Genomic DNA, 26,612 nt, shown 5'->3' on the forward strand with positions numbered 1-26,612 from the left:
CTATATGAGCTAAAATATTGGGATATTGCTCCTAAAAGGGGCAGAAAACATGTCAGATGGTGATATAACAGTGGGGCTAATTCACATAATCCCGCCCCTCACACCAAGTTTCTTCACAAGTGTAATTCAGCAACTACACCTAGATGAAGTGCTGCCCCCACCAGTGAAAATACATGCTTGCACTTGCTTTTCAAAACTCCGGCTCATAAGTAGCCACCCCCTCACACTAACCCTATTCGTACCCGGCATTGGCCCCACATTAGAGAAGTGTGTGTGCATGTGTGTGTACCTCTCGTGGGCCACTAAGCCCACTCTAGATCACAGCACATCCTATTTTGTATCAAAGACCACAAAGTCAGACAACTAAAACAAACACGGGCTGACAAGCGGGAACACTACTGCCTATACTGTGTGTGTGAGTCGCAAGAAATCTTGTTTGACGGATGAAAAGAAAATATTTTTATTCGTAAAATGTGTGCGTGACTATTTGCGTGTGCCAAGAAATCTTATGTAAAGGAAGTAAGAAATTATTTGTAATCTTTAAGCAAGTGTGTGTGTACATGAAATCTTGATGAAGAATAAAAAGAAAATGTGTGTGTGTCCCAACAAAAATTCTATTGATAAAGCGACGAGGCACGTGTGTTGCAGAAATCTGGTATGAAGGATAAAAACAAAATATTCATCAAGCAAAATGCGTGTGTGCATGCACTCCCGCCGTGGATCACGTTTCAGGAACATAAACGGTAGGCTGCTCCTTCTTCCTGTTTATACAGTGCAGTGTGTGTGTGTATATGTACAGTGCGTGCGCGCACGCGCGTGTGTCTACAGGCTCTACTCTATGCACGTGAGCGTGCACGTACCTTTGGGGTTGAACTCTGCGGGGAAGAAGAAGGAGAAGACATGAGAAGACATTAGACAGTTCACAGAAGAAGCAGATGTTCCACTCGGACGCCCTCATTCCCACGCTCCGCCAATTGCACGCTTGAGTGCATGTGATTGCACACGCACACACAGACCTATGGACAATTTATGGTGAGACATATCGCGAGAGAAGTGGGGTCCACCCTGGACTGGTCGCCAATCAATCACGGGGCTCATGGACACTAGACAGACGAGCATTCTCGCTCATATTCACACGTATGGACAATTGAGATTGAGCTGTGACTATTGGCAAGAGAAGCCGGGACCTATTTTTGATTGACACATCACATGATCAAACTACGACGGGAGTTTAGATTATTCCCTGCCGTGAACGTTTCTATTTGTTAAATGGAATCATACTGTTTTAACTGTCACTGAAATATATTCGTCAAGTAGGTTTTTCAACAGGTAGGTGAGAAAGAGGGTTTTGCCTAGCTTGTCTGTGAAATTCAGCTTTGTGAACCACTGTAATGACTCTCAGATTCCTGAAGATGGCGACGTTGCATCACTGTGGATTTGACATCAGTACAATTTTGAATAAACAACTCAACTCACTTTATTTATAAAAAACTTTAAAACAACCAGCTGCATACAAACTTGAGCCATGGCAGCGTTGTATATCGGTGCGGTAATGATCAAATTTCATTTTAAGTCACAGTTTGCTTGTTTTTTTTCCTTTTCACAAAAAGCTCATTTTAACCATTTTTTGGTCATAAACCGGTATTTTTTGTCAAAACCAACCCATGTTCTACTGCTAATAAAAGAAGTGAAAAACTTTTTCTGGTGAAAGAAGCGAGTACAGTGAGCGAGAATCCCGGGCCGGTCCACCAATAGCAAAAAATTGTGCATAACTGACACCCACTGAAATTTCTTGAGAGGGTATGGAGGGATTAACACAAAAAATATATTTAAAAAAACTAAAACTAAATATGAAATTATTTTTTAAAAACTAATGCAAATAGGTGAACCCACGGGTGAGGAATCGCAAGTATGCTGGGGTTCATTGCTTGGTAGTTTCAGTACTTATATTGTCACAGAACACAATATTGTCTAAGTCTTAAAAAATCTGTAAAAAAAACTTTAAAAAAAAAATAATGTCAATATGCAGAAATTTGGTCAAATAACATGTACGGGTCTGTTTAGTCGTGCTGCCATTGGAGAAGGTTTCTGTTTTTACCACCCGGAAATACAAATAGTCCTACAGCAAAGGCAAGACGAGGACACACTAACCTCGGGGAACTCCATGTTAAAGTCATGTGATGCTCACTCGTGCTTTGACAGGGTTCCTTCACCCTGGTGACATCAGCAGCACACAAAACCTTCCAGACCACTTGAGTTGTATTTTTAGCCTCACAATAAAGCCGTGTTGCAGCGTTCCCAGACGTGAAACGGATTTAGGACAGAGGAAAAGTGTTCCATCGTGAAAGCGCACTGCCGCCAACACAAACAATACCTCCTTTTTTTTTTTTTTATAAACTACTTTGTGAGGGAGATTATTTGGACTATTTGGAGAAATAATTAAGTCTATGACATTTTGGAATAAAGACCGCTTCTATTGCTCAGCAGTAAGGGAAAAGTCATATCTTCCAGCAGCGTAGCCGGGAAAAAGAACGACTGCAAGGGACATTGTTCTAACTACAGCTGGCAACACACATACTGATTTTTTACATCTTCATAAATGATTTAAAACGTGAGAGAGACCACACATGACCAGGAAAAAATATTCAGTCGTGTGTGATCTCACTGCTCTTCTAGTGTGTGGTGTACTGGAAATAACCAACACAGCTGACCACCCGCATAACCATTTCTGTTGTAGTACCAAGACTGACCCGTGAGAGGCAGCACAGCACCGTGGGGCAGGGGTTTCCCAACTGTTGACCGGGGGCCATTTGTGGCTCGCCATCTATTTTTAAAAGGCTGTGGCATATACTAAAAATTACATCTGCTACTAATAAATTTATTTCATATTCTGTACAAGTACTGTATTATATCAGGTAAAAACTAACAAAAAAACAAAACAATTTTTTTTTTTAATCTGTGAATATGCAAATCCACGGAGAAATCCACTGTACATGTATTTAATTTTAAGGCCATATCATCCTGCCTTGGTTTTATATATATATATATATATATATATAAAAAAAAAAGTTGCACAAGTAGTATGTAAAGCATCGTAGAGCGTGGCCATTTTAGTACCTGTGGGCGAGCTGTAGGACAGGGTGAGGTCTCCGGTCAGGTCGGCGGGTGGGTAGCGGCCATTGAGGAAAACCGAAAAGACAACAGCGGTGGATGACCCCACTCCTGTGGAAAGAACAACAATACAGTAATGTTAATAAACCCCTCAATTTTTTCAAATGTAAAATTATTTATGATGGATATCACTTTTAACAGGGAAGTCAACCCCCCCCCCCCCCCCCCCCCCCAATTTTTTTGGGACAATAATATGTTCTATGCAGCCCCACTAGTCTAAATATGGTGTTCTGGTTAATATTGCGTTAGTTGATTATGAGTAAAGCAGCAAAATCCAGTCGTTCTTATCCATTACAGGGGGTGGCCATTTTGCCACTTGCTGCTGACTGAAGATGACATTGATGTTGCTCAGGTAACAACCAATCACAGTGCAGCTTCAGAAAACAGGTGAGCTGTGATTGGTCGCTGCCTGAGCCCTGAGCAACTGTGATGTCATCTTCAGTCGACAGCAAGTGGCAAAATGGCCGCCCCTGAGATGGATAAAAACGGCTGGATTTTGCTGCACAACTCATATTCTAAAAATGTCACATTAATCAGAATGTCATGTTTAGATTAGTGAGGTCACATATAAGATATTAGTGTCAAGAAATATTTAAGGTCGACTTCCACTTTAAGGCTTGTCAATGAAAGGATCAGCTCCTTTTACTCCACTTTCACTGTCTCCTTGCTACCACTTCATGTTTCCTCAACTCCTCCACCCTCACCACCTCCTTGCTCTTTCCTTCTCTAGTCTTTTAAAACGGTTACAATTTGTCTGAGGTTAAGCCGTAGTGCTTTGCGCCAAGATGAATACCGCAACATGTGTGCGTCTATGTATAAGCGTGTGTATGCTTCATGTGCAAATAATAAATAGAAGCAAAAAGTGTGTGGAAAAAAAACACAAATCAAGAAATTGGGATTCCTTAGTGACATTCCTGCTCTGCTTTCACTTAACCTGCGCAAACACAACTTTTGGAAAGTGGACTTTTTTTAGGAATATTTTAGAGTAGTAAGCAAATGCGCTCAAGTGCCTCTGCTAAGGTTTCCAGTTCCACTCTCTCCTCTGCCTACATCCTTTCAGGCGCACTGACCTCCTCGCTGGCCGCTGCCTGCCTGGCATTCCGTCTTTCAGCGGGAGGCTTTTAACCCCGGCGCCCTGCGGGTCAAACTGCTCGGACGGGTTTAAGTGCGTTAAGTGTTCCCAGGCCCATTAGGAGCAACAAACACTCCAAAAAGACACACCGTAATCCTTCTCTCTCTCTCTTTGCATCTCTACTCGCTTCACTTCCCATCATCCACCGGGGCCACATCTGGACAGGTCAGGTGGCGGTCCAAGTGACCCGGAGGTCCGTGTGGTCCGGCCGCTGGGCTCCCAGGACCATTAAGTAATTTACGCCAACAACAGTACAAACAAACTCCACACAAAGGTGACCACCAGAGAGCACCTCGCCTCCTTGACCTCCTCGATTGTGTCCTCCTCGCCTGCTCGGCTCTGTTTGCTTAACCTTGTGTCACATGATCATTGCAGACCTCTTCCTTGTCAAATTCCTTCAAGGCACATGTGTCGAGATTTTTCCTCAGAGGAATGGAGAGATGCAAGGGCGACTTTGACATTTTTCAACACGCTAAAACTCATTTATTAAACACTTTTATATTGTTTTTATATACGACGAGCTCAAGCACAAAAGCCAATAAGCGTCGTTCAGACAAAAAGAGAGCGTAGTGCCTATTACGATGTATGTGCGTTCAATTTAAGTTTAAAGTGACTGTGAAGGTGAAAGTTCAAGAGGGCTGCAGATTCTTGTGACAAGTGTCAACTTTATGTTATTTATGTTTTGGAAGTCTGCAACAGCCATCTTGTGAAGGATGCATGCTTCAATGTTGGTGGCAATGCGACAAAATCTTGAGAAAGACATGCATACCGATTTTTAAGGTCACAAGTGGAACTGGCTTCGGGGGCAAAATTTTGGTAAAATTAAAAATGTTTTAAAAAGTTGTGAAATCTGAGATAATAATTTGAATTGCTATTTGCTAAAATGGACACGTCAAACCAAAATGGCAGACTTCCTGTGCCTTTTTGGGCATGAAAACTAAGTTCAGACTTTTTTTTTGTGGTGTACCCCCCCGAAAAAAATGTCAAACTGGCAATCGACCTGCAAACCTTTGGAAAACGAAAGATGTCAAGAAAGCCCTGATAAGATTTGATAGAGGTAACAAGCACTGTGCTGTTAAAACACTAACCCTTGATCCTTGCACTGACCAATCTGCTAACACAATCTCACCTCTGAACTGTGAACCCAAACAAAATCACCACTTTCTTTCTGACTTTAGAACAGTGTTCATGAACATGACATTCAATGGGCATGGCGTCACAGGGAAGGAGGACGACAGCGGCGAAAGGGAGTGATGTTAAAGAGTAGGAAATTAAAACAGCGAGAATGGACACGGAGAGGAGGGAAAACAAAGGAGGCAGTGTGCGTGCGTGCGTGCGTGTGCACGTGTGTGTGGTGAGACGGTAATCGAGTCGCCATCTGAGACGAATACAAATTGAAATAACAATAAAAAGTGTGTAAGTGTGTCTGTGTGTGACTATATAAGTGATTGTAGGTATGCGAGTCATACAGTGACAGTAGCAGGATTAAGCTAATTAGCTGGTAGCCGCCAAAGGCCAACAAAGTCTAAAGTAGCGACTTGTGTTACAGTCACAGCTGTGAATGTTTTAGTGCTTTCATTTGTCTTGTCACAAAAATTGGTTCCAGCAGAAAATAGCTTTATGGTTCAAGCTGTACAACCAGAACCAGAAGTACACAAGACACCAACACTATTGGAGGGTGTCTGTCACTACACAGTATGGGATATCAAAAATGTTCAAATGTCCTTCCATAAATACAAGGTCGTAGTAGTAGGCCAAATATGGCACCAGTAGTAGGAAAAAAACTGTGAAAGTAAGACAGTTCTACTAATGTGCTAAATACCAGTATTTTACTACACATGTATTAGTAAGTAATATACACAATACACACAGGGCCAATGGGCAAGGTGGAAACACCAGGAGTAGCACAATGTCCATAGAACTGAAGCACAAAATGTGGTAAAAACTGTTTAATTATTTCTATTGTATTCATATATATCATTACAGTATGTTTTTATTTATTTATTGTTTTTATAGAACAATATTATAGAGTAGTATTTGCTTATTAAAATACACATTAGAATAAATGTTGTCCTTTTGGTGGGAGACTGGAACGGATTAATGACATTTCCATTCATTATAGTTGGGAAAGATTATTTGAGATGCAACCGTCATCACATAACTATTTAAACCAGGCACCACTGCACGAGTAGACAAAAAAAATATATTACTAGCGTGTCTTCGTTGATCTTTTTGTGTGCTGAATTGTCTTACAAGTAAGCCTACTATTATTACACAAACTGTAAGATGAGTATCAAGCATATTAAGTATATATTATAAAGGCGTAATGAAATCATATGGGAGAAAGTGACAGCATTTAAAGGGCCGGCACACAATGTAGAGCGTACAGCTGCGCATGGCGTCCAGCTCACATTGCTGCATGGACACGTCGTCCATCAATGACTGACAGTTGAGAATGAAAGTGCAGTGCACACATCTTGAAATGATAAACAAAATCACAAAAAAAGATGCATAAAGAGCGCGTGATGCTGCCGCACTCTTGACGGATGACGCCTGCAGACAACGTGCGCCCGACATAAATGGACATCTGCTCCATGTATGAAGTTACGATGGATAGTGATAATGGATAGATAGAAGAAAGGAATGGTTACAAAGAGCAGCTGTGCCGGGAGGAAGTCAAAATAAATATGAACTTGAGAAGAGGCATTTCACAGATTTCAGGAGGTCAAATGTGAGACTTTTTAAAGACCTATAAGACTAAGTGAGTGATACTGACTCAATCATCCATTACAATATTGTAAGAAAATGTTGCAATTTTTTTTTTAAGGAAATATAGTGGGACCTTGAGATACCAGTGACCTGATTTAGCCTGTGGGCACTTAGACATCAATTTTAGTCGACAGCAGGTGGCAGTGCTGCATAAAATGTCAGTCTCCTTAGATGACGGAAAACGGATTGATTAGTCTTTTTAAAGTCTGTCAACCCAAAAATTTAATAATAAATAAAATAATTTGTTCTATGGAGCCCCACTAGTCTAAATATGATATTCTGGTTTATATTGCGTTAGTGGAGTATGAGTTAAGCAGCAAAATCCAGCTGCTTTTATCCATCTCACGGGGCGGCCATTTTGCCACTTGCTCTTGACTGAAGATGACATAACAGTTGCTCAGGGCTCTGGCAACGACCAATCACAGCTCACCTGTTATCTGAAGTTGAGCTGTGATTGGTTGTTACCTGAGATTTGAGCAATTGTGATGTCATCTTCACTCGAGAGCAAGTGGCAAAATGGCCGCCTTCTGATATTGATAAAAACTGCTGGATTTTGCTGCTTAACTCAAGTTCCACAAATGTGATATTAATTTAAATAATCAGAAGGCCATGTTCAGACTAGTGAGGTCACATTGAAAATATTATTGTGAAGAAATGTTTAAGGTTGACTTCCGCTTTAATTCCTATACCACAAGCTTAATAAAATTCAGAATACTATGTTTCGACGAGTGCAAATAAAATTTTGGACTTGACTTTCACAGCACATTTTATAGTGAATACAGAGTAGTTACAAATTGTGTTTGTAGCATTTTTTAAACCCATGAACGGCAAATTTAAGGATCCTGCATCATTTTAAAGGACAATTCTAAAACAATTTTTAAAAATCCAATTAATTTGAGAATAATTTTTCTTGTTTAGATTTGAATTTCTTCAAATTCCTCCTTCAATGCTGCTCTTTATTAGTTTTTTATTTGTGGGTTGTGGGAGCCAAATGACAGTCTTGACTCCCACATTGGTTGTTTAAATATTGCTCCTGTGACAATTTGATTTCCCTCACGTGATGAATCTTTTCATCTAGATATCTATTCTGCGCTTTTTGAAAACGTTGAACTAGTTCCCATTATTGCAGCTGCTTGAGGTCAATTGACTTTTTTTCAACCCTCTATTGTCCAAAGCGAAACACAAGTACTTTCACATGTACGCAAGAGTACAGGTTTGTGCACCCAAAGGATAAGAAAAATCTGCAAACAATTGGTCACAATTGCTGTAGCTCAGCCGCAGCCAGAAGACATGTTGTCCAACATGTTGTCAGTGCAAACACACACACATAAAACCACACTGGTGTACACACACAGACTGACCTAAAGGTTCCAATGCAAACTGGTCCTGGGTGACTGCAAGCGGAGGCTGAACACCAACGGTCAGTTTGGACGAGGCCAATGGGCTTCTGGCCTTCACGGTCACCTGCACACATTTAGGAGGAGGATGTGAAGAAGGATGTAGAAATACGATAAAACATCCTCAAATACGATTCCGAACTCACCCTCACGGTCACCGACGGGACAGGAAAGTCGTCCATGTCTTGGATCAGAGCTCGCTGTGCAACGAGACAAAACAAATGAGGATATTGGAACGGTATCTCATCAAAGTGAGTACACCTCTCCATTTTTTTGTAAATAAAGTATGCTAGCAAGTCACAAAACACGTGTACTTATGTAACGCGTGCACGCACCGATGGGATGTCCATGTCAGGAGACACACATGCCGTCACCGTCAAGTCCTTCTCACTTTCACCCTTAGGTAGAATGTCTGAAATACACATTTTGGAATCTTTATGCTAATTAACGCCATTGGACATTTCATAAGGTACAGGTTAACTCATTCACTCCCAGCCATTTTCACTGAAGCAACCCCCTTTGCTCCCGGCTGTTTTATTGGATTTTGACAGATTTTGCAAGGCCCACAGAATATTTTGTTCCATTGCTATAAAAAAACATGGAACCTCTAAAAAATAGAAGGTTTAGAGTCGCTTGTTTCATCAGGAAAAATGTATATTTCTATCTGTTTCCATTTTGCAGCAATTAGCATTAGAATATAGCAACATTTCATCATTATTCACAAATCTATTTAGAAATGTGAGTAAAATAGCTTTTTTTCAACATGGCCCTTTTTTATCTCTTTTGCTCTGCTGCCACCTGCTGGCCGTTTTTGTAAATACTACCATTGCTTCAAGCATTCTCTGCAGTTAAGAGGCTGCATCAAAGCCTTCCGTGTGCTCTAGCATGAAAAAAAACACAAAAAAACCTATTAAAACGTATAAATACGTCTTTTGGACACTTAAACATTTAAAAAAGAACACATTTATACATTTTTGGAGCAAATGAGTAAAAAGCTTGTAGGAGGGGTAAAACTATTCTGTGGTTTATTTATTTTTAGAATTCATGTATTCATACATGGTCTCTCAACAGCACTGATTTTCACCTCCTGCCGATGGGTCTGGAATGTAACCCCTGTCATTGGGGGGGGGGGGGGGGGGGGGGTTGGCACTATCTATAATACAGGTGGAAGTCTTGATCCTTAGGCTATATTAAATTAAGAAAACTGAGAACTTTTTTCTTTTTTTAAAGAAGTATCGTTTAAATCATTGCCTGCAGAGTCAATCAAATGTTTTCTAATGGTGACAGTTTGAACTGTAGCCACCATGAAGAAACGCCTTATTGAATCCGGCATCATTCCTCATACCCTGAGTCCTGCTGGCTTCTCTGATGAACTTTTGCAGCCTCTTCATCTCGGCGTCAGCCTGTTCGTAGTCCACCTCGCGGGCATCCACCTTTGGCGTGGAGAAGAAGGACGGGTCGGTGCCCATGTAGGAGCAAAGCAGGTGGCCATCCCAGCTCAGGCTCACCATGGCGCCCTTCAGATCCCTGACGCCACACAATAAATTACACAAAACATAAGGAGTGTAGCCGAAATTAGTTGAAACTAAGTGATTTACATCTGTGTAGCATGGTGTTCAGGACCAAGGGACAATAAAGACTGACTCGATGCAACACAGATGTGAAGCATTCTCACCAACATTCTTAGGTTGTAGCTCAGTCATTTTAATGCTGTAATTTACAGTTAGATATACGTATATAGGTCCGGGGCTAGAATAGCCTTCAACAAGTGGCTCAATGCAACACAGATGTGAAGCAGTTCTCAGAAACATGCTCATACAACTAACTATGTGTTCAGTAATTCACAGGAAAGCATTTCCCAGTTTATGCAGTAAATGTCAAACAGCTTAATAGGCATCTTTCTGCAATTTATGTAAAAAAAATAACTCATTTGATGCATTATTTCCCTCATGTTTTGATTTGGAATACAATACCGCAATTATATTTTTCTAAATTCTTCTATTTCTGCGTGTCCCACTTCCTATTTTTTTTTATGGACAATACATCAAACGTACGTAAAGATTTCCTGACAGAACAAAAATGGGAAAAGAGAGAAGCAGGAAATGCTGAGTGATGCAATAATGTGTTTTAACAGCGTGAGTGAGTGCGTGTTAACTGGTTGCAGATGTGTCGTACTTCCAGGCCAACGAGGCGGTAACACACACGCATACACACACATGGTGTACGTACACACATGCGCGCGGGGCAGTAGGGTGGCGGAGTTCAGGTCGAGGCTCCACACCTGCATGGGTGGAAATCGCCTACATTTAAACGTCCACTTTAACTGCCGCGGAAACACACTCACGCACGCGACTGACTGTGACGGAAACACACTCTAACACTAAAAACAAAGACACGCACACACTTTGCCCACAGTGGGATGTTCCCACCCACTACTGTTGATGTTAACGTGAGCGAAGACACCAAAGAACCCGACTCAGACCACATGTTGGGACGATGGAGAAGGCCAGTTCATTGAGGTGACGGAACCCCGTTGCATTTGGACATGCCTTGTCCAAACATGCGTCAAGGATGCTGTGATTTTAAACTAATAATAGACTGATATGGCTTTTTCAAAGCTGATACTGATGCCGATTATTAGTGATCAGGGAGGACGACAAGCGATATTTCACGCCGATATTCATTTACAGTAAAAGATAATTGTTTTTTTTAACTATAACTCGCGGCTCAGTGAGATACCAGCTTTATCGGCCTTCACATTTGCGGCTGAGGCCGCTATTTTGTCAAAATGCCATATATCGGCACCGATGATCAGCCCCCCTAATGTCAAACTTTGTTAATTGGCATTTAGTGTAATTGTGTGACTTATTTTGATAGGAGTTGTCAAGACCTGGCATCCACTCAAAATGGCTACCTAAAACCGAAATGGCTAACTTACGGTTCAAATTTGGCCATGGGTCGTGATATGACAGACATGTCCAATTTTGTGCCGATAGGTAATACTGGTATCAGGAGAGGGCGCTACCGAGTTAGTTGTAGGGGCTCATATTAGAGACCCCTAAAATAAATACCTATTTCCACTAGGATACATGTACTTGCAAAAGTTGGTGACTTTTTGGACATGTTATGTTGAGGGCCCCAGAAAGGCAAATACCCTAGTCGAGAAACTAATAAAAGACAACGACTCCGGCATGTGTATGAGCGTGTGCGTGCGTATGTGTTTGTACGTCACCACACATGGGCGTCACACTCACGGGAAGTTGGCGACGCGAAGCGCCACGGGCACGAAAGCGAGCTGGGCAGCCCACTTGAGCGTGACGTCTTGGTACACCAGCAGCATGTTGGTGTGGTTGCCTAGCAACAGGTTGGTAGTGCCATCGGTCACTAAATGGAAAACAAGGAGCAAATATGTATTAGGTCGGGCAAGTGCTTTTTATTTGTATTTTTAAAGGGGAAGGGGAGAATGTCAGATATTACACATAAAGGTCACTTTGTGGTTATTTCTTGCTGTATTACTTACTGTGGAGCTTTTTTTTTTCTTTTTTTATGAAGCTAATTTGGTGCTACACGACCACAAAAAGGAGGGAAAAAATCGTTTTGGTACAAGGTTTGGAAAGCCCAAAATGGCAAAATGAGAATAAACCTCGTGCGTGTATGTACTAATGTTCTCTGCGTGTTCAGGCTTTGCTTCCGCCACCCAGCTGGTATATCAAATGTACTTTTAGTGCTGGAAAAAAAGGTAAAAAGACACGTGATAAACTTTGCAGCCACAAAGTGGAGAAGTAACCCAAGTGATGACATCATAACATTTCATCAAGTGGCTGCGCTTTAAACAGGCAGAAATACGTATCAACTCACAAATACTTTCCCTTGAAACATGAGCTATAAAAAACGAGACTTGCATTATACAAACACACGTAAATGTACACACACATGCACGTGTGCCCATCCCAGTAGCGGTGCAGCTACCACCAGGGGAGATCTGAGGTGGCGGCCACACGCAAAACAAACACCTCAGTGGGTTCAAAATGGCGGTCAGCGAGGAGGGGGGTCAAAATGACAGACGGCGCGTGGTTGTGTGTGCGTGTTGGCAAACACTCACGCCTGCTTTTATCTGAGCATCGTTTTTGTAATTTACACGTGAATTTAATGAAGTCGAGGCAAAAAATAAATCAAAATCTTCCCTCACTCACTCACCAACTCATCCATCAGCCACAAATGATGTGCATGATCTCCATGAGTGACTCACACGAGGCGTATGGCAGGAAGCAGCTAGGATTGAACTCCAACTTCTTCATGAAGTAGATCTGCCCGTTGTCACGCAGGCAGTAGAGGTTGCGCTCACCCAGGACGAAGATGGAGGAGGACGAGTGGGAGAAGGAGGGCACGGAGATGTCCAAGGCCTGCTCGCCCAGAACCAACGTCCAGTCGGGCTGCGGGGGAAACGCAAATAACGACCTAGTCAACTTTTTGTCAAATCATCCGCCGATGTATCAGTCCATCCATCCACGTAGCCACACATTCATCAACCTATCCACTCATCCATCAGTCCATTCATCCTTTCACCCGCCCGGCCATTTATACACTATTCCCATCTACTCATTTATCCACACTTCTACTGAAGGACAGTAGAAAATTTGAGAAAAAAAATACAGCAAAATAAGAAAATTATTTAAGTTCAAACAAGAATTATCTGCCAAGAGAACAATATTATTATTATTTTTTTACCTTTTAAATAAGAAAATAATACTATTCCCATATCAACCACAGCGGTCTTGAAGATAGTATTTTTAGACTAAAGACAAGTAATATTGACTTTTTCAATATACTATAATATATATATATACTAATATATACAACTTTTTCATATATAAAACGATTTACCTTAAAATATTCATATTTCATATTCATTTACGGTTGGCTATCTTAGAATAAGTGTCATGCAGGGAGATAACAGGTCCCATTTTTAATTGTCTTTGATAAGACCTGCAGCCAGGGATTGAACCCACAACCCAGTATGAGGGAAGACACATTACCACTAGACCACTGAGTAGGTAGTGCATTTACTGGCAAGAGGAAAAATGAGCTTCGTAAATATAACAAAACCACAAACTTATTTTTACAAGAAAAAATGCTTACAATAAAGAGCTATATTGCACTTTAGTCTGATTGTTTTCAGACTTGTGTTTTTTTCCATTTATCTTATTACTAGATTCTGCAAAAATCTTAAAATAAGAAAATTCAACTTATGAAATCCCAGTTTAAGGACCTTTGATGTTGGTCAATCATCTTAAAATGTGGAAAATGTTTGTTTAAAGCCTCACAGTACTTAAAACGTGTCTGTTAACACTCAATGCCAAGACTGCTTGACCAAATAAGATAATTAAGTAATAAATATCTTAAAATAAGCAGAATGATCTTGTCTAACAATTTTATTTTAGGTAAAAATCCCTTGTCAAAGCAAAATAAGCAAATTTGGGTTACATTTAAGAAATTATATCTTACTTAAGATTGTACTCCCATTCAACTCTTTGTGAACCTTAGTGACATGTTAACATTTGTACCTGTCTGTAAACACCGCCCTACTCCTTATGTGGTTCTCTAAATCAGTGTCTGTTGTCATGGTTACCTGGATGCTACATAACGCTTTCCATGGATGCTAATGGGAGGGCAGCAGAGTGCAAGTAAAGAACCTCCTTGCCAAGTACAACTAAAACAACGCCAGAAGTGTTGAGCGAGTCGTGTCAGTGAATTTATTCTTGCAAATTGGGCTTGTTAGCGTTAACGAGCGCTAATGGTCGCCACAGGAACAAGTGACATCACAGTGGGGTCGGACAGCGCTTCACTGGAGGTGAGGACTCACGGTCAGCTTCTTGATGCTGGTCTTGGGGGGCTGGTCGGGGTCCTGGCGGCTTTCCGCTTCAGTGGCCACGGCAAGAGTCTCGTACCTGAGGAGCAGAGCAGATGTTAAACACCGTGAATGCTACCTGAACCGCGTTGACGTTGGCGTCTTGGGTATGTGGAACATTCCACGGAGTTGGCAGTCATGGCGCCCTGGCAAGAATGTGTCCTCCTTAAACAGCTGGACCAACACTGCGTGACCTGGCCTGACCCAACTAGAGAAGCTATTTGCAATGAGGAGAGCCTCAAACACCTGATTTCCCTTATTATTAATATAGCTACATAAAAGAGAGAGATGTGTCGAACTCGATCGATAGACAGGTAGAAGGTTGATAGGTGCATGGGTAGATAGCTAAAACTAGACAGATAGCTAGCTAGAACAGACAGACAACAAAAACAATAGAACTAGTTACTAGACAGGTGGATGGATGGATACATAGGTAGACAACGAAAAGATGGGTAGACAGACAGACAGACAGCTAGATATTTAGAAAGACAAAGAACTAGAAAAATAGGTAGACTCCAATAGACAGCTGATAGAACTTACTGGATGGACGGATAGTTAGAAGTAGACAGACTAGAGAGAACTAATTGCTTTTTCTTTCTTTTAACTACAGTAGTAACTTTTTTGTAAACTAGTATGAGAGTTACAGTATTACATTTAGGGGTGTCAGGCGATTTTTATTTTTTAAATTGGAATTAATCGCATAACTTCAATATGTTAACTCACTAATTTTATATCTGTTCTCAATGTACAATAAAATATTTTTTTCCTAAGTTTTAAGACTCTTATCATGAAAGTAGAAAAAAATAATAGAAATATGGCTGCATCTTTTAGTCATTGATAAAGTAATTTCATAATAATTCATCAAATTCAGTTAAAATTAAAACGATGTACTGTAAAAAAAAAAAAAACGAGTGTGATATTTATTTGGGTTAAGGTCAAAATATCCGCCAGTAGATGGCATAATTGCATTTGCAAGACGTTGGTGACAGCTCAGTCCATTTTTCTTTTTATATTAAGAGCTATCTAATCTTTAACATGAAGTAACTTGTGAAATTCTGCACATTTTTAAAATTGTAAAATACAACTTGACACCAGTCTCCACAAATATATGCATTATCATTAACATTAAATTTATTACTGCAAAATTTTGACGTGGACGTGTCTGGTGCGTTACGACTGGAATTACCCATATACAGTCTTTCCAAATAAGCGGCGGTCATAAATCGTACGTTAAAAAACTTAGTGGCGTTAAAGCAACTTTAAATTAACGCACTAATTTTGACACCCCTAATTAAATTGTGACTTAAAACATTTGCCTGTTCTATTCAGTGAACAAAACAGATTTTTTTCTTTACAGTGACAGTTGGACCCTGGAACATATGAATTGGATTTACATTATTTCCTATGGGATAATTCACTGTATCTTTCTTTCTTATGTTTCGCCACCTGAAAGTATTTTTATTGCTCGACAGCTGCGAATGTTCTCCGCCAGGTCTGACCGACACCCGGCCCACACATTTTATGCGGTCCCGGGGTGTCCCGCTCTATTAGTGCCAACGTCAGGGCTGTTTATCGTTATGCGTAAAGCCCAAGTGGATAAGAGAAGGGAGCTGGAGTAGAACTCACAGATGTGGAGTGAGAGGGCTTCTTGGAATTGACTGACGTGAATTGTTTGCTTCAGATAGACCCGGAATTAGATCAAAAGTAAAAAGCATTCTGCTACCGCGATATTATGATGAAATTCAACAACCATCATTTTCCTAGCGCTTGTCCTTATTTAGGGTAGTTATAATGGAAATGATGACTTGCAGAATTTTGAAGTTTGCTCACTTGCAAAGAAATTAACTGTAAATGTTTATGCTCACTTATATATTAAAGTTGTGCATTTTAAACAATCATTTCATTCTCTACAACAGAAATGTGGACTGCACATTATAATAGCATGTAAAGGCCTGATCTGGCCTTCAGCTTTACACCTGTGGACAACTTTGTTGAGCCTTTCAAGCACTCCTATACAAGAGACCTTGGTGTGTACGTGTGAGTGTTGGCACCAGATTTGAGATGCATTTGCATGTGTGTGTGCGTGGTCTTTCCAGCGAGATCATCTTCCAGTGAGAGTACAACTACACAACAATGTTTGCTTAAACTTTACATGAGGCCTGATAGTGCTGGCCAACATAGACACACACACACACACACACACACACACACACACACACACACACACACTGCCAAAAGACTGTCTGCAAGTGTGACAACGCACACCTTGTTCACCATGCGCACTTTCAACACGGGCAAAACAAAGAGTTCCCGAGCACATTTCTGCGGTTTGTCACATTTTCTTTTCCACTCGCAGGACTTTTGCGTCGACGCTCTACGTGGAGTCCATGTCAGCGAAACTTACTTGTAGCTCTCCAGCTGGCGGGCCGAAGACACGGTGAGGAAGCTGTCCGTCCGGGAGTTGTGGGCCAGCGGGCCGGGAATCAGGAAGCCAGGAAGGAACCTTCCGAAGGAGTAGCTGTCCTGCTCGAAGAACATCAGCATGCCGTCCATGGACTGGATGCACAGTGAGTGGTGACCTGGCGGCAAGAGGAAAGAGGACATTGGTTGATGCTATTATTTTCTACCACAGTTTTTACACACAAGATGGTATCATCCAAATAATGATCTGAATTTAGCGTCAGTCATCTGTTTAGGACGCCTGCTTTCGTTTAAGGTTCGTTTGGATTAATCACCAACTAGGGGTATGTTAGTCCAAGTTTGAGTCTTGCAATTTGCCCCAAAATGGCAGCTTCAAACCAAAATGGCCGACAAGCCCACCCAATGTGTCATTTGATCGGCAAAACTGGAGTCACCGGATATTTTTTGAGGTCATGTTGGGGACCCCAAAAATATATAGGGTGGAAAAGCTGGTGAGTTCACAAGCATGTCGAGGCCCTTCAAAAGGATGCTAACTTGTCCGTAAAAAAGAATGATAACAAGATTGTATGACATGATTCCAAGTCAAATTTAATAACTTTTTTAAAAGTATGTATTAACACCATTCTTTTTTTTTAACGCGCGATTAATGAATGCCCCTTTCTTGGAAAGCCTCTACTGGGGGAGTTCCAGTCGCAACACAAAAGACACGTCCACGTCACAATTTAGCAGTAATAAAGATAACAATAATACATATATTTGTGGAGACTGGGATCAAGTTGTATTTTACTATTTTAAAAATGTGGAGAATTTCACAAGTTATTTCATGTTAAAGATGAGCTAGCTCTTAATATGAAAAGAAAAATGCTCTGAGCTGTCACCGACGTCTTACAAATGCAATGATGCCATCTAGTAAGTAATAAATGACCTCAACACAAATCAATATCACACCCGGTTTTTACAGCACACTACATCTTTTTAATTTTAAATCAAATTTATGAATTATTATGAAAAAAATACTGTATCAATGACTAAAAGAAAACTTTTTTTTCCCACTTTTATATTAACAAGAGTATGAAAAAATAAGGGGAAAAAACATTTATTGTATATCATCCTTTGTACATTTAGATTAGATATAATATTTGCAATTAATCGTGAGTTGACTATTGAAGCCATGCGATTAATTACGATAAAAAAATAATAATCGCCTGACACCCCTAAAGAAAGCCAGTATTTTCTAGCATTAAAAAATGGGTCAATTTGACCCACAAGTTACAACATAATAGATTATGATAAATAACTAAAAATAAAATGTAAGGATATCTTATAATCAGCACAACAAGCTTCAGCATTGTTTCTATCCTGTTTGTTTCATAAAAGTCTCGACTCGAGCTTTAAAATGGGTCCATTTGACCCGCATCATAACAGAAGGGTTCATGAATACTTTTTAAAACCCCGCGGACACGCCGAATTGTTTTGGTCAATAAAATCTTATCTGGAATGCTGTCATTTGCATAATTATGGTTGACATAGTTTAAACTCCAGATTCCACCATTTAACCCGTAGCAATTTACAACACGGCCTCACACACAAACGCGCGCACACTCACACACACACACACACACGCAATAAACATGTTGCTCCTGTTTCATTTCAGCGGTGGCGGCGCTATGCAGAGCGAGGCGTGTTTCACACTCCAACTCAGTCTGATATCTCCATTAACACCTTAGCACATGCACACAATACACACTCATATAACACACACACCGTCATAAAGCAGCGATGTGACCGGAGGACTATAATTAGGCCTCTATGCGCTATTAAAACTCTCACTGCCGTCAAGTAGAGAGGTCAGGGATACAGCCACCTAGAGTGCAGACATGCACACGCACGCACACACGCGCACAAACCACACACACGCGCACAAACCATCCATCAGCAGAGATTTGGAAAGAAAAGCCACACACCTCTTCTGTGCAAACACGAGTGCGTGTGCACATGGGTGTGTGTGAGTGATGAGCATGTTCCACAGTGGCCAATAACACAATACAAATACATGGGAAGACAGTTACACGCACACATACGCACACACACACCCTCAGCAAATTACACACTCACACATATTCACCCTCTCTATCTCTCTGTCTCTCTCATTCTCTCTTTCTCACTCTCAAATTTTCTCACTCGCTCTCTAATTTTCTCTCTCTCTCATGTTCTCTCTCTTATATTCTCTCTCTCTCTCTCTTATTCTGTCACTCTCATTCACTCTTGCTCTCTCATTCCTTCTCTCTCTATATAATTCACTGTCTTTAATTCAGTCTCTCTATTTCATTCTCTCGTGGTTCCTCTCACTCTCTTAACTGCTCTTTCACACATTCTTTCATTTTGTCTCTCTTGTTCTCTCTCTCACATGCTCTCTCTCGCTCTTGCACTCTCATTCTCACTCTCATTTGCTCTCTCTTTCTCATTATTTCTTATTGTCCCTCTCTGTCTCTCATTATCTATATTTCACGCTTTCATCATCTGTCACTCTCATTTGCTCTCTAATTCTCCCTTGCATGTTCTCTCACGTTTGTCTCGCTAAATCTCTCTCTCTCATTCTGTTGCTCTCATTCTGTTGCTCTCATTCTGTTGCTCTCATTCTGTTGCTCTCATTCATTCTTGCTCTCTAATTCCCTCTCTCACACTATCATTCACTGTCTTTAATTCTGTCTCTTTTTCTATATCACTCTCTTGTAGGTTCTCTCACTCTCTTAATCGCTCTCTCTCTCACACACACACACACATTCTCTCATTTTGTCTCTCTTATTCTGTCTCTCTTGTTCTGTCTCTCACTCACATTCCCTCTCATTCTCTCTCTCTCTCATTCACCCTCTCTGTCTCTTTCTCTATAGTACACTCTCTCATCCTCTGTCACTCATTGGTTCTCTAATTCTCCCTCTCATATCCCCCCCCTCTCTCATTCTCTATATTACACTCTCTCATATTCTGTCACTCTCATTGGCTCTCTCATTCTCCCTCTCTGTCTCTCTCTCTCGCCTGAAGAAAACCGGCTCAAATACAGAACATGCGAACTCCAAACCTCAGCTCACATTCGAACCCAGAACCGTGAGGCAGACTGGCTAACCACCAAGCCCGAAAGGTATCATGAATAATGGAAATAAACGCCAACATTAATGGCCGTGTGCTATTACAGAGAGTCTTATGTGTAGAGTGCACAGCACAATGCTCAAGTATAAAAGTGTGCTTCTATACTTTCTATTTTGGTTTATTAGCTTAAGGCTGCGTTATTCAATCCCTCACGTCCACTACAAGCTGACTTATTACACGCCAATAAAAGATAATAACCTCAGTTTAAAAATAGCTAGGACGACGCCATGCTTATGTGGTTTTGCTTTAAGGTCAAGTTAAAGCACCAGTACAAAGTTTCTGTGTGTGTGTGCGTGCGTGTGAGACCGAGAGACAAAAAAAAAAGACTCTAATGGCTCCCTGTAGATGAACTCTGACCTCCCAGGGGGTACAGGGATTTCCCAAACTAAACAGCATTTCATTTCATTCATTCTAACCCAGTGACTCTCGATGTGGTACAGGTCAGTGTTGAATTTCATCTTTAAGAATGGTCTTATTTAGATAGAATTTTTATTGAACTCTGTTTTGCAATATATTAAATCTTAATTTAAGTTCCAGCGCAGTGAGAATGTTCAAACTGCATAATGTTAAAGTGCCTTACAATTATAGTAATATATACTTAGTTGTTGTTGTTGTTTTTTAGGTAGTAGCTGTTGTAAAAAGTTCGTCAACTACTGTTTTAACCAGCTAACAAAAAGACAGCAGAAATACAGCAATTCAGTGGTGGGCACTGACCTCTAGTGGTTAATAATAAGAGACATGCAAAATATAATAATAATAATAATAAATAAATAAAAATATAAATACAATTAAATAATACAAATAATAATACAAATAATACACATGCAAAAGATAATAATAATAATAATAATAATACATAAATACAAATAAAATAATAATATAAATAATGGACATGCAAAAGATAAAAATAATAATAATAATAATAATAATAATATTTACAGTATATAGTGCTTTTCAGGACACTCAAATCTTTATTGTGTATAGTGTTTTTTGTGTGTGTTGCACCACCAAAACCAGGTACTGTACATGTTCACTAAATAACTAAGGCCCATAATTACACACCAAATTGCACACACACGCATACACACGATCCCCAGCAAAGTCTTCATTCACCCGGAAATAATTCCCAGAAATTTAATTTGAAGTTCAGTTCAAACAGCACATGCAAAGTTCCTCCAAAGTTCTTTAAGTTCCGGTGTAAAGTTCCTGCGGTGCAAAAGTCTCTCATGTAAACAAGGAGTGAATGAAGGGTCCATCATGCCAGGCCACAGTTTGGCATATTCTAAACACACACACACATTCAGGCACACTCAATTACACACGTGCGTGTCTCAACAAAGCAGCCTTTATTTGGAATAGTCATTTTCTACACTTTAAAGGGGATTCCCATGTGTGTGTGTGTGTGTGTGTGTGTTTTTTTCATGGATTTTTGGAGGGCTGTCCCCAGACTTGTTTTTTTTCCAAAAAGCCCAGAGCATGAGACAGCATCATTTGTGCGGATGTGTTTGTGTGTGTGTGTGTGTGTGTGTGTGTGTGTGTGTGTGTGTATGTATATAATTGTGTGAGTTTGTCTGTGTTTAGTTGAGTGTGTGACACAAGTGAGCGTGTATGTGTTAGTGTGCATGCGTGAGTTTGTTTTGGATTGTGGCAGGGCTGTCCCCGACATGTATTTTCCAAAAGGACCAGAGCATGAAACGGCATCATTCAAGTGGGTGACGTGTGTGCAAGCATGCGTGCGTTACCCGTGACCCCTCCAAAGGTTCCATATGTCATGTTGCAGGCGGTCCTCTGCAGGTTGTGCTCGTAGACCAGTTTGATCTGGTACTGGTCGCCATGCTCCACGTTCCCCGCCGTGCCTGAACACACACATGTTAATGAACTGCCACTTAAATAGGAAGACACACGTAGTAGGAGAAAGTTATACCCAAAACGGAGAAGACAGACAGCTTTCTGGGGTGAAGGACAGCCAGGTGGAGAAGATCTGAACACCTGGAAACACAACAACGTCATTAGAGCAAGAACACTGCTGATTTGGAATGAACTTATTTTAACTTGATCTAAGGTCAGATATGAAAAAAATTGGAATTGTACTGTTCACATTGACATAAAAAGTCAGATACATTTACATTTGGGCAACAAAAAAATCTGATCTGGGTCGCATTTGCCTGCAGTGTGAATGCAGCCTAATTTAAATGAGAAAAAAAGTAGTGCTTTTTCATTATATTATGGCGTGGTGGTGGTAAGGAACTATGTTTGAGTGAGTTGAGGAGCTTCATTTTGACAAAAGTGGTGCTTTGCCGCCGTCTTGTGGCATCTCAGGGCTGAGAAACTACGTCAACAGAGTTGAGGAGTTTCATTTAGACAAAAGTAGTGCTTTGTCACCATCTTGTGGCATCATGATCTCAGAGTCAATGAACTTGAGGAGCTTCATTTAGACAAACGTAATGTTTTGAATCAAATTGTCAGTTTCAAACCTCCACCCTGGGGGGGTCAAATACTTTTTAAATTATTCGCCCCAGGACTCTATCCTCATCCCCTGTGAATAAGAATAGTCTTGCTTCTACAAGTTGAACCTTTAACCGATGAGCTGTAGCAGAAGCAGCCATGACGCTACTCCTCCACTGACAAGACATTTGTTGATTTTGTCCCGCTAGAACAAAATGCAGTCTTCAGAAAGGGGCAACCACGACGGAAGGGGAAGCCGATCCCACAAGTGTTCTTTCATCCTGGGAAAGCAAAATAAAATAAAAAATCTCTGGTGGGCTGCCCACCGCCTCTGTCCGCCCGCCAGTATTTATACTCGCCAGCCTCGCCTCCTGACTGCCCGCCGGATTCCCAGGAGGAATTCCGCGCTGGCGAACCGCAGCTTAAAGCAAACACCGACGCGACGCTGTGGGAAGGAAGGAAGGAGGCGACGCCATGGAGATTTTTTTTTTCCTTTTCCGCAAGAAAGCTCCCTTTTCATTTCTGCGAACTGGCAAAAGGGAGACTAAAGGAAGAGAGCGCCATCTGCCTGAAGGCCACATTTGATTTTTTTAAATGGATGAAGGGGTCAGGACAATCGTAGTTGAGGCAAAGGAAAATAAATGATAAGGTAAAATACGTTATAAAACGTTTTAAAATCATTTCAAATGTGAATATAAAGTAAGTACAATAGTTTATTTTACTAATTCTCATTTTTACCTGCATTAGTTACGTATATTACAGTATAATAAATAAACATGAAAACAAAACAAAAAAAGATGTAAAATGAAAAATATATTAGTTGAAAAAAATAAAATTCTGTTATTTATTCAATTGTAAAAAATTGCAATATGTATAAATAATTGATTTCAAATTAATCAACCAATTATTTGATAGTACATAAACATAACATAATTATGATAAATTCACCCAAAATGTATACAATAAATTAACATGTTACATGCACAGTTTATTTTTATTTTTTGTATATCATCAAGCACAATAAATGAGGTAACAAATTATTTAATTAGATAAGCGATTATTTGAGTTATTCTATAAAGATTATTTTTGTCAGGGTTCACCAATTCCGGTCCTCGAGGTCCGGAGTCCTGCAGGTTTTAGATGTTTCCGACTACCAACACACCTGATACTTAAGTTTAGGATCGTTATCAGGCATGCTGATGAGCTGATTATATGAATCAGGTGTGCTAGTGGGCGGAAACATCTAAAACCTGCAGGACTCCGGACCTCGAGGATCAGAAACGGTGAACCCTGGTCTATGTACTTGCCAAAAGGTGATCTGTACACACCAAACTGATCCAAGCACACCTTTATAAATCTTGCGAACAGAAAAGAAGCTTTCGTATGAAGCTGCAAGCATACAATTATGCAGAGATGTCTTGTCTAAAACATTCTATGCAAAATTGCAAATGTATTGTACAGCAAACTTAAATGGAAATGAACTGTACGATTTTGTTTGGGTCACGCTACTACTGCTCAAGTCACCACGCGTAATCCTCATTTGTGTGCTCGTGAGCGGGAAATCAGGCTAAAGCTAATTTGAGTGAAGATTAAGTTGCTAAATGTTGCTGTAGCCTCATGAATGAAAGCTCCTACAAATCACTTTCGTTGCTTCCTCAAGCAATTTTGGAGAGGTTGGTCTTTAAAAGGTTCAGCACTCGACACTTTTCTCAGGGGTGTCGCATCACCCCTCTGTATAATAACCAAATCTACTCACGAGACAAACTTCCCCAGCTCCACCTGGATGATAGCGTTCTGGAGGTGGACCTCCAGGAGCTGCGCCTCGGCCGAGCCTTGGCCCCCCTCTGTGACTTTAGCGGAGTGAGGGGAAAAGATCCGCAGCATGCCCATGTAGCTGCCCACCACCACTTTGTCTGCACAAGAAGACCAACAAAGACACTATTGACATGATGGATGTGATTATGACCTGAAATGTATTGTATATTATTTCTATGACGTTACCATGTCCTGTAGCGCTGTTGTCCACATCTCCGACGCATATGCACCCCTGGTCAAATTCCTCGCCTTCGCCAAGTGTTGCCGACCACCAATCCCGCGCCTTGAACAGAGACATCTGATTGGACAGAGAAGAAGACACAAGAAGGTCAAATTATGGTTACAAGTAGGTTTGAAAGAGGTGGAAATTCAAAAATGATGTGCAGCTGCTCTAAAAGTGCTGACTAAAAACACATCACTGTTTTATTGGTTTCACTATCATGATTACGTGATGTTATTATGAGTCTGATTTTTTCTTTATTATTTTTTTAAGAATGTTGAATTTATTTTGACAGCCTTTTTAAGATTTTTCAAGGAAAACTGGTGATCCTTTGGGAAAAATGACTAATATGACAGCGGATGACTGATGAGGCAGTCTTCTTCGTGTGTGGTTCTGTCTATTATACTGCCCCCACGTGGCCAAGGCTGGTACACCAGGACGCGTCACAATGTCCATTGAATTGAAGAAAAGAATGTTGCAACACTTTTCTTTACATTCTAATTAATTGTGTTATTATCGTATGATTTTAAATAAATTATAATTAATCATTTATTAAAATATAATGATTAAAATAACTTATTTAAACTTAACGTTGACATCAGAAAATATATGAATTGAGGTAAAACATTTGATATTTGTCTTTTAGTATTTGTTTAACTTTGCAACAGAGAAAATCGGCCCTATGTTGTATAGTATGTTAATTTTAAAAAGCGGCAAAACCGCCGATTTTTGGGGTCGATTTTAAAAAAGCTAATATGTGCCAATAATCGCCACAAATCAAATCGATTCAAGTGTCACTCGGAAAAAACGCCACTTCATCGTACGCTGACACCAGCAGCCAATGGGAGAGCAGCATGAGCAGTCATGTGACCAGCGCATTCGCCGTAAATACGCCTGAGAAGGCAAGCAGCTTTGCTCCTGTCTTAGTGCTGACCGAGCAGGTGGAACAGGCAGCTAATCCAGTAAAGTGGCAAATTAAAAGTGGCATTCATTTTACAAATTAATACACTTTTAAAGTCATGTTTCATGACATCAAATCCTGTTGCGATGCTCAAAAGTTTCCTTCAGACAGCCAATATCTGACCATGCTCCAAAATTGTGTAATTTTAAACTATGAAGACTTAAACGGACGAAAACACTCATAAACAGGTTCTTCATGGGCATTAAATACAGCACAATGACTTATAATAACAGTCAATTCCTTTTCATATTTCGCTCAAACTGTGAGGAGTCAGCACATATTCCTCCCTCATCTTTGCGGTGCCCAGACATGACAAGAGGATTTAAACACATTTCATGTTTAATTGTCCGCGTTTGAGCACTAAGATAAGTAATGTTAACAAGTGTTGCGGCTCATGCGCTCACATCAAGGCGCGTTCACAAATGAATTAGCTCGCGGCTAACGCATTAACTTTAGCTTGGTCGGCTAATTAGCTAGCCAGGCGAGTAACCCAGTGTCCAACAGGTGGAATGGGTGCCTTACCTTTTCTTCACCGACGCGTCTGACGAGCCCGCAGGTTTATTGCTGCTCGCAGTGGCAAAAATCACATTTACCCTCTTGAAGCCATCGTCTTGTTGTCATGGCACTGACGCTCATACGGGGGCGAGCGTGGCAGTTGTGCGCATACTCGGAAAGGAAATGCTAAATGGGAAATGTAGTTCTTTGTTTCCATTCCGTGACATGTAGCAAGTGGTTTAGCGAGGTAAGGGTGTAATATATTACATTCATTTAGCTCCAATTTAATTCTTCTTTTTGCAATTTTACATTCAAATTAATTATATATTAGCAACGGCAACTACTTTAATGCCCAATACAATAAAACAAATCACAAAAAAGTTTCACTGGTGATTACGGCCAGGTGCATGATGGGAAATTGAGTCTTTGTTTTAAAATCATGGCGGTCTCGGTTGGAGGACAGACAGAAAAATTACTTGCAAAGATTTGTAACAACGTAACATTAAACAAATTATCTTAAATGCACTAGACGTAATGTTGTGTGTGTTTACAGCTCTAAATAATGGTAATAATGCTCAGACAAATTGAGATTAATACGATTTATGTGAATATATATTACATTTGCAAAAACTAAATTAAACTAAAAGGAGGGCTCGTCCGGGATTTGAACCCGGGACCTCTCGCACCCTAAGCGAGAATCATACCCCTAGACCAACGAGCCATGCTTCTAG

General features: G+C 40.5%; 1 protein-coding gene and 1 non-coding gene across 3 annotated transcripts in view; both read right to left on the reverse strand.

Moving 5' to 3' along the window:
- Positions 1-26,052, reverse strand: part of bbs9 (Bardet-Biedl syndrome 9) — a 108,188-nt gene extending 82,136 nt beyond the window's left edge. Inside the window, exons 1-15 of one of the 2 annotated variants that reach the window (XM_086079462.1) lie at positions 25,909-26,052; positions 24,392-24,503; positions 24,147-24,303; positions 21,870-21,934; positions 21,688-21,801; positions 16,782-16,956; positions 14,333-14,417; positions 12,719-12,902; positions 11,724-11,853; positions 9,815-9,996; positions 8,805-8,881; positions 8,616-8,669; positions 8,434-8,536; positions 3,118-3,222; positions 861-875 (exon numbers count right to left, since the gene is read on the reverse strand). In XM_086079462.1, coding sequence (XP_085935588.1) covers positions 861-875; positions 3,118-3,222; positions 8,434-8,536; positions 8,616-8,669; positions 8,805-8,881; positions 9,815-9,996; positions 11,724-11,853; positions 12,719-12,902; positions 14,333-14,417; positions 16,782-16,956; positions 21,688-21,801; positions 21,870-21,934; positions 24,147-24,303; positions 24,392-24,503 — 1,558 coding nt within the window. In that variant the 5' untranslated portion in view covers positions 25,909-26,052. The remainder of the gene's footprint in view (positions 1-860; positions 876-3,117; positions 3,223-8,433; positions 8,537-8,615; positions 8,670-8,804; positions 8,882-9,814; positions 9,997-11,723; positions 11,854-12,718; positions 12,903-14,332; positions 14,418-16,781; positions 16,957-21,687; positions 21,802-21,869; positions 21,935-24,146; positions 24,304-24,391; positions 24,504-25,908) is intronic. The other variant, XM_086079463.1, reaches the window with a different exon arrangement.
- Positions 26,053-26,530: 478 nt separating this feature from the next.
- On the reverse strand, positions 26,531-26,602 carry trnap-agg (transfer RNA proline (anticodon AGG)). Its single transcript has one exon. It is a non-coding gene; the product is annotated as a tRNA-Pro (tRNA).
- Positions 26,603-26,612: the final 10 nt, after the last annotated feature.

Source organism: Leptonotus elevatus, chromosome 6 (genome assembly GCF_054856555.1).
Source record: "Leptonotus elevatus isolate MCC_2025b chromosome 6, RoL_Lele_1.0, whole genome shotgun sequence".
NCBI lineage: Eukaryota > Metazoa > Chordata > Actinopteri > Syngnathiformes > Syngnathidae > Leptonotus > Leptonotus elevatus.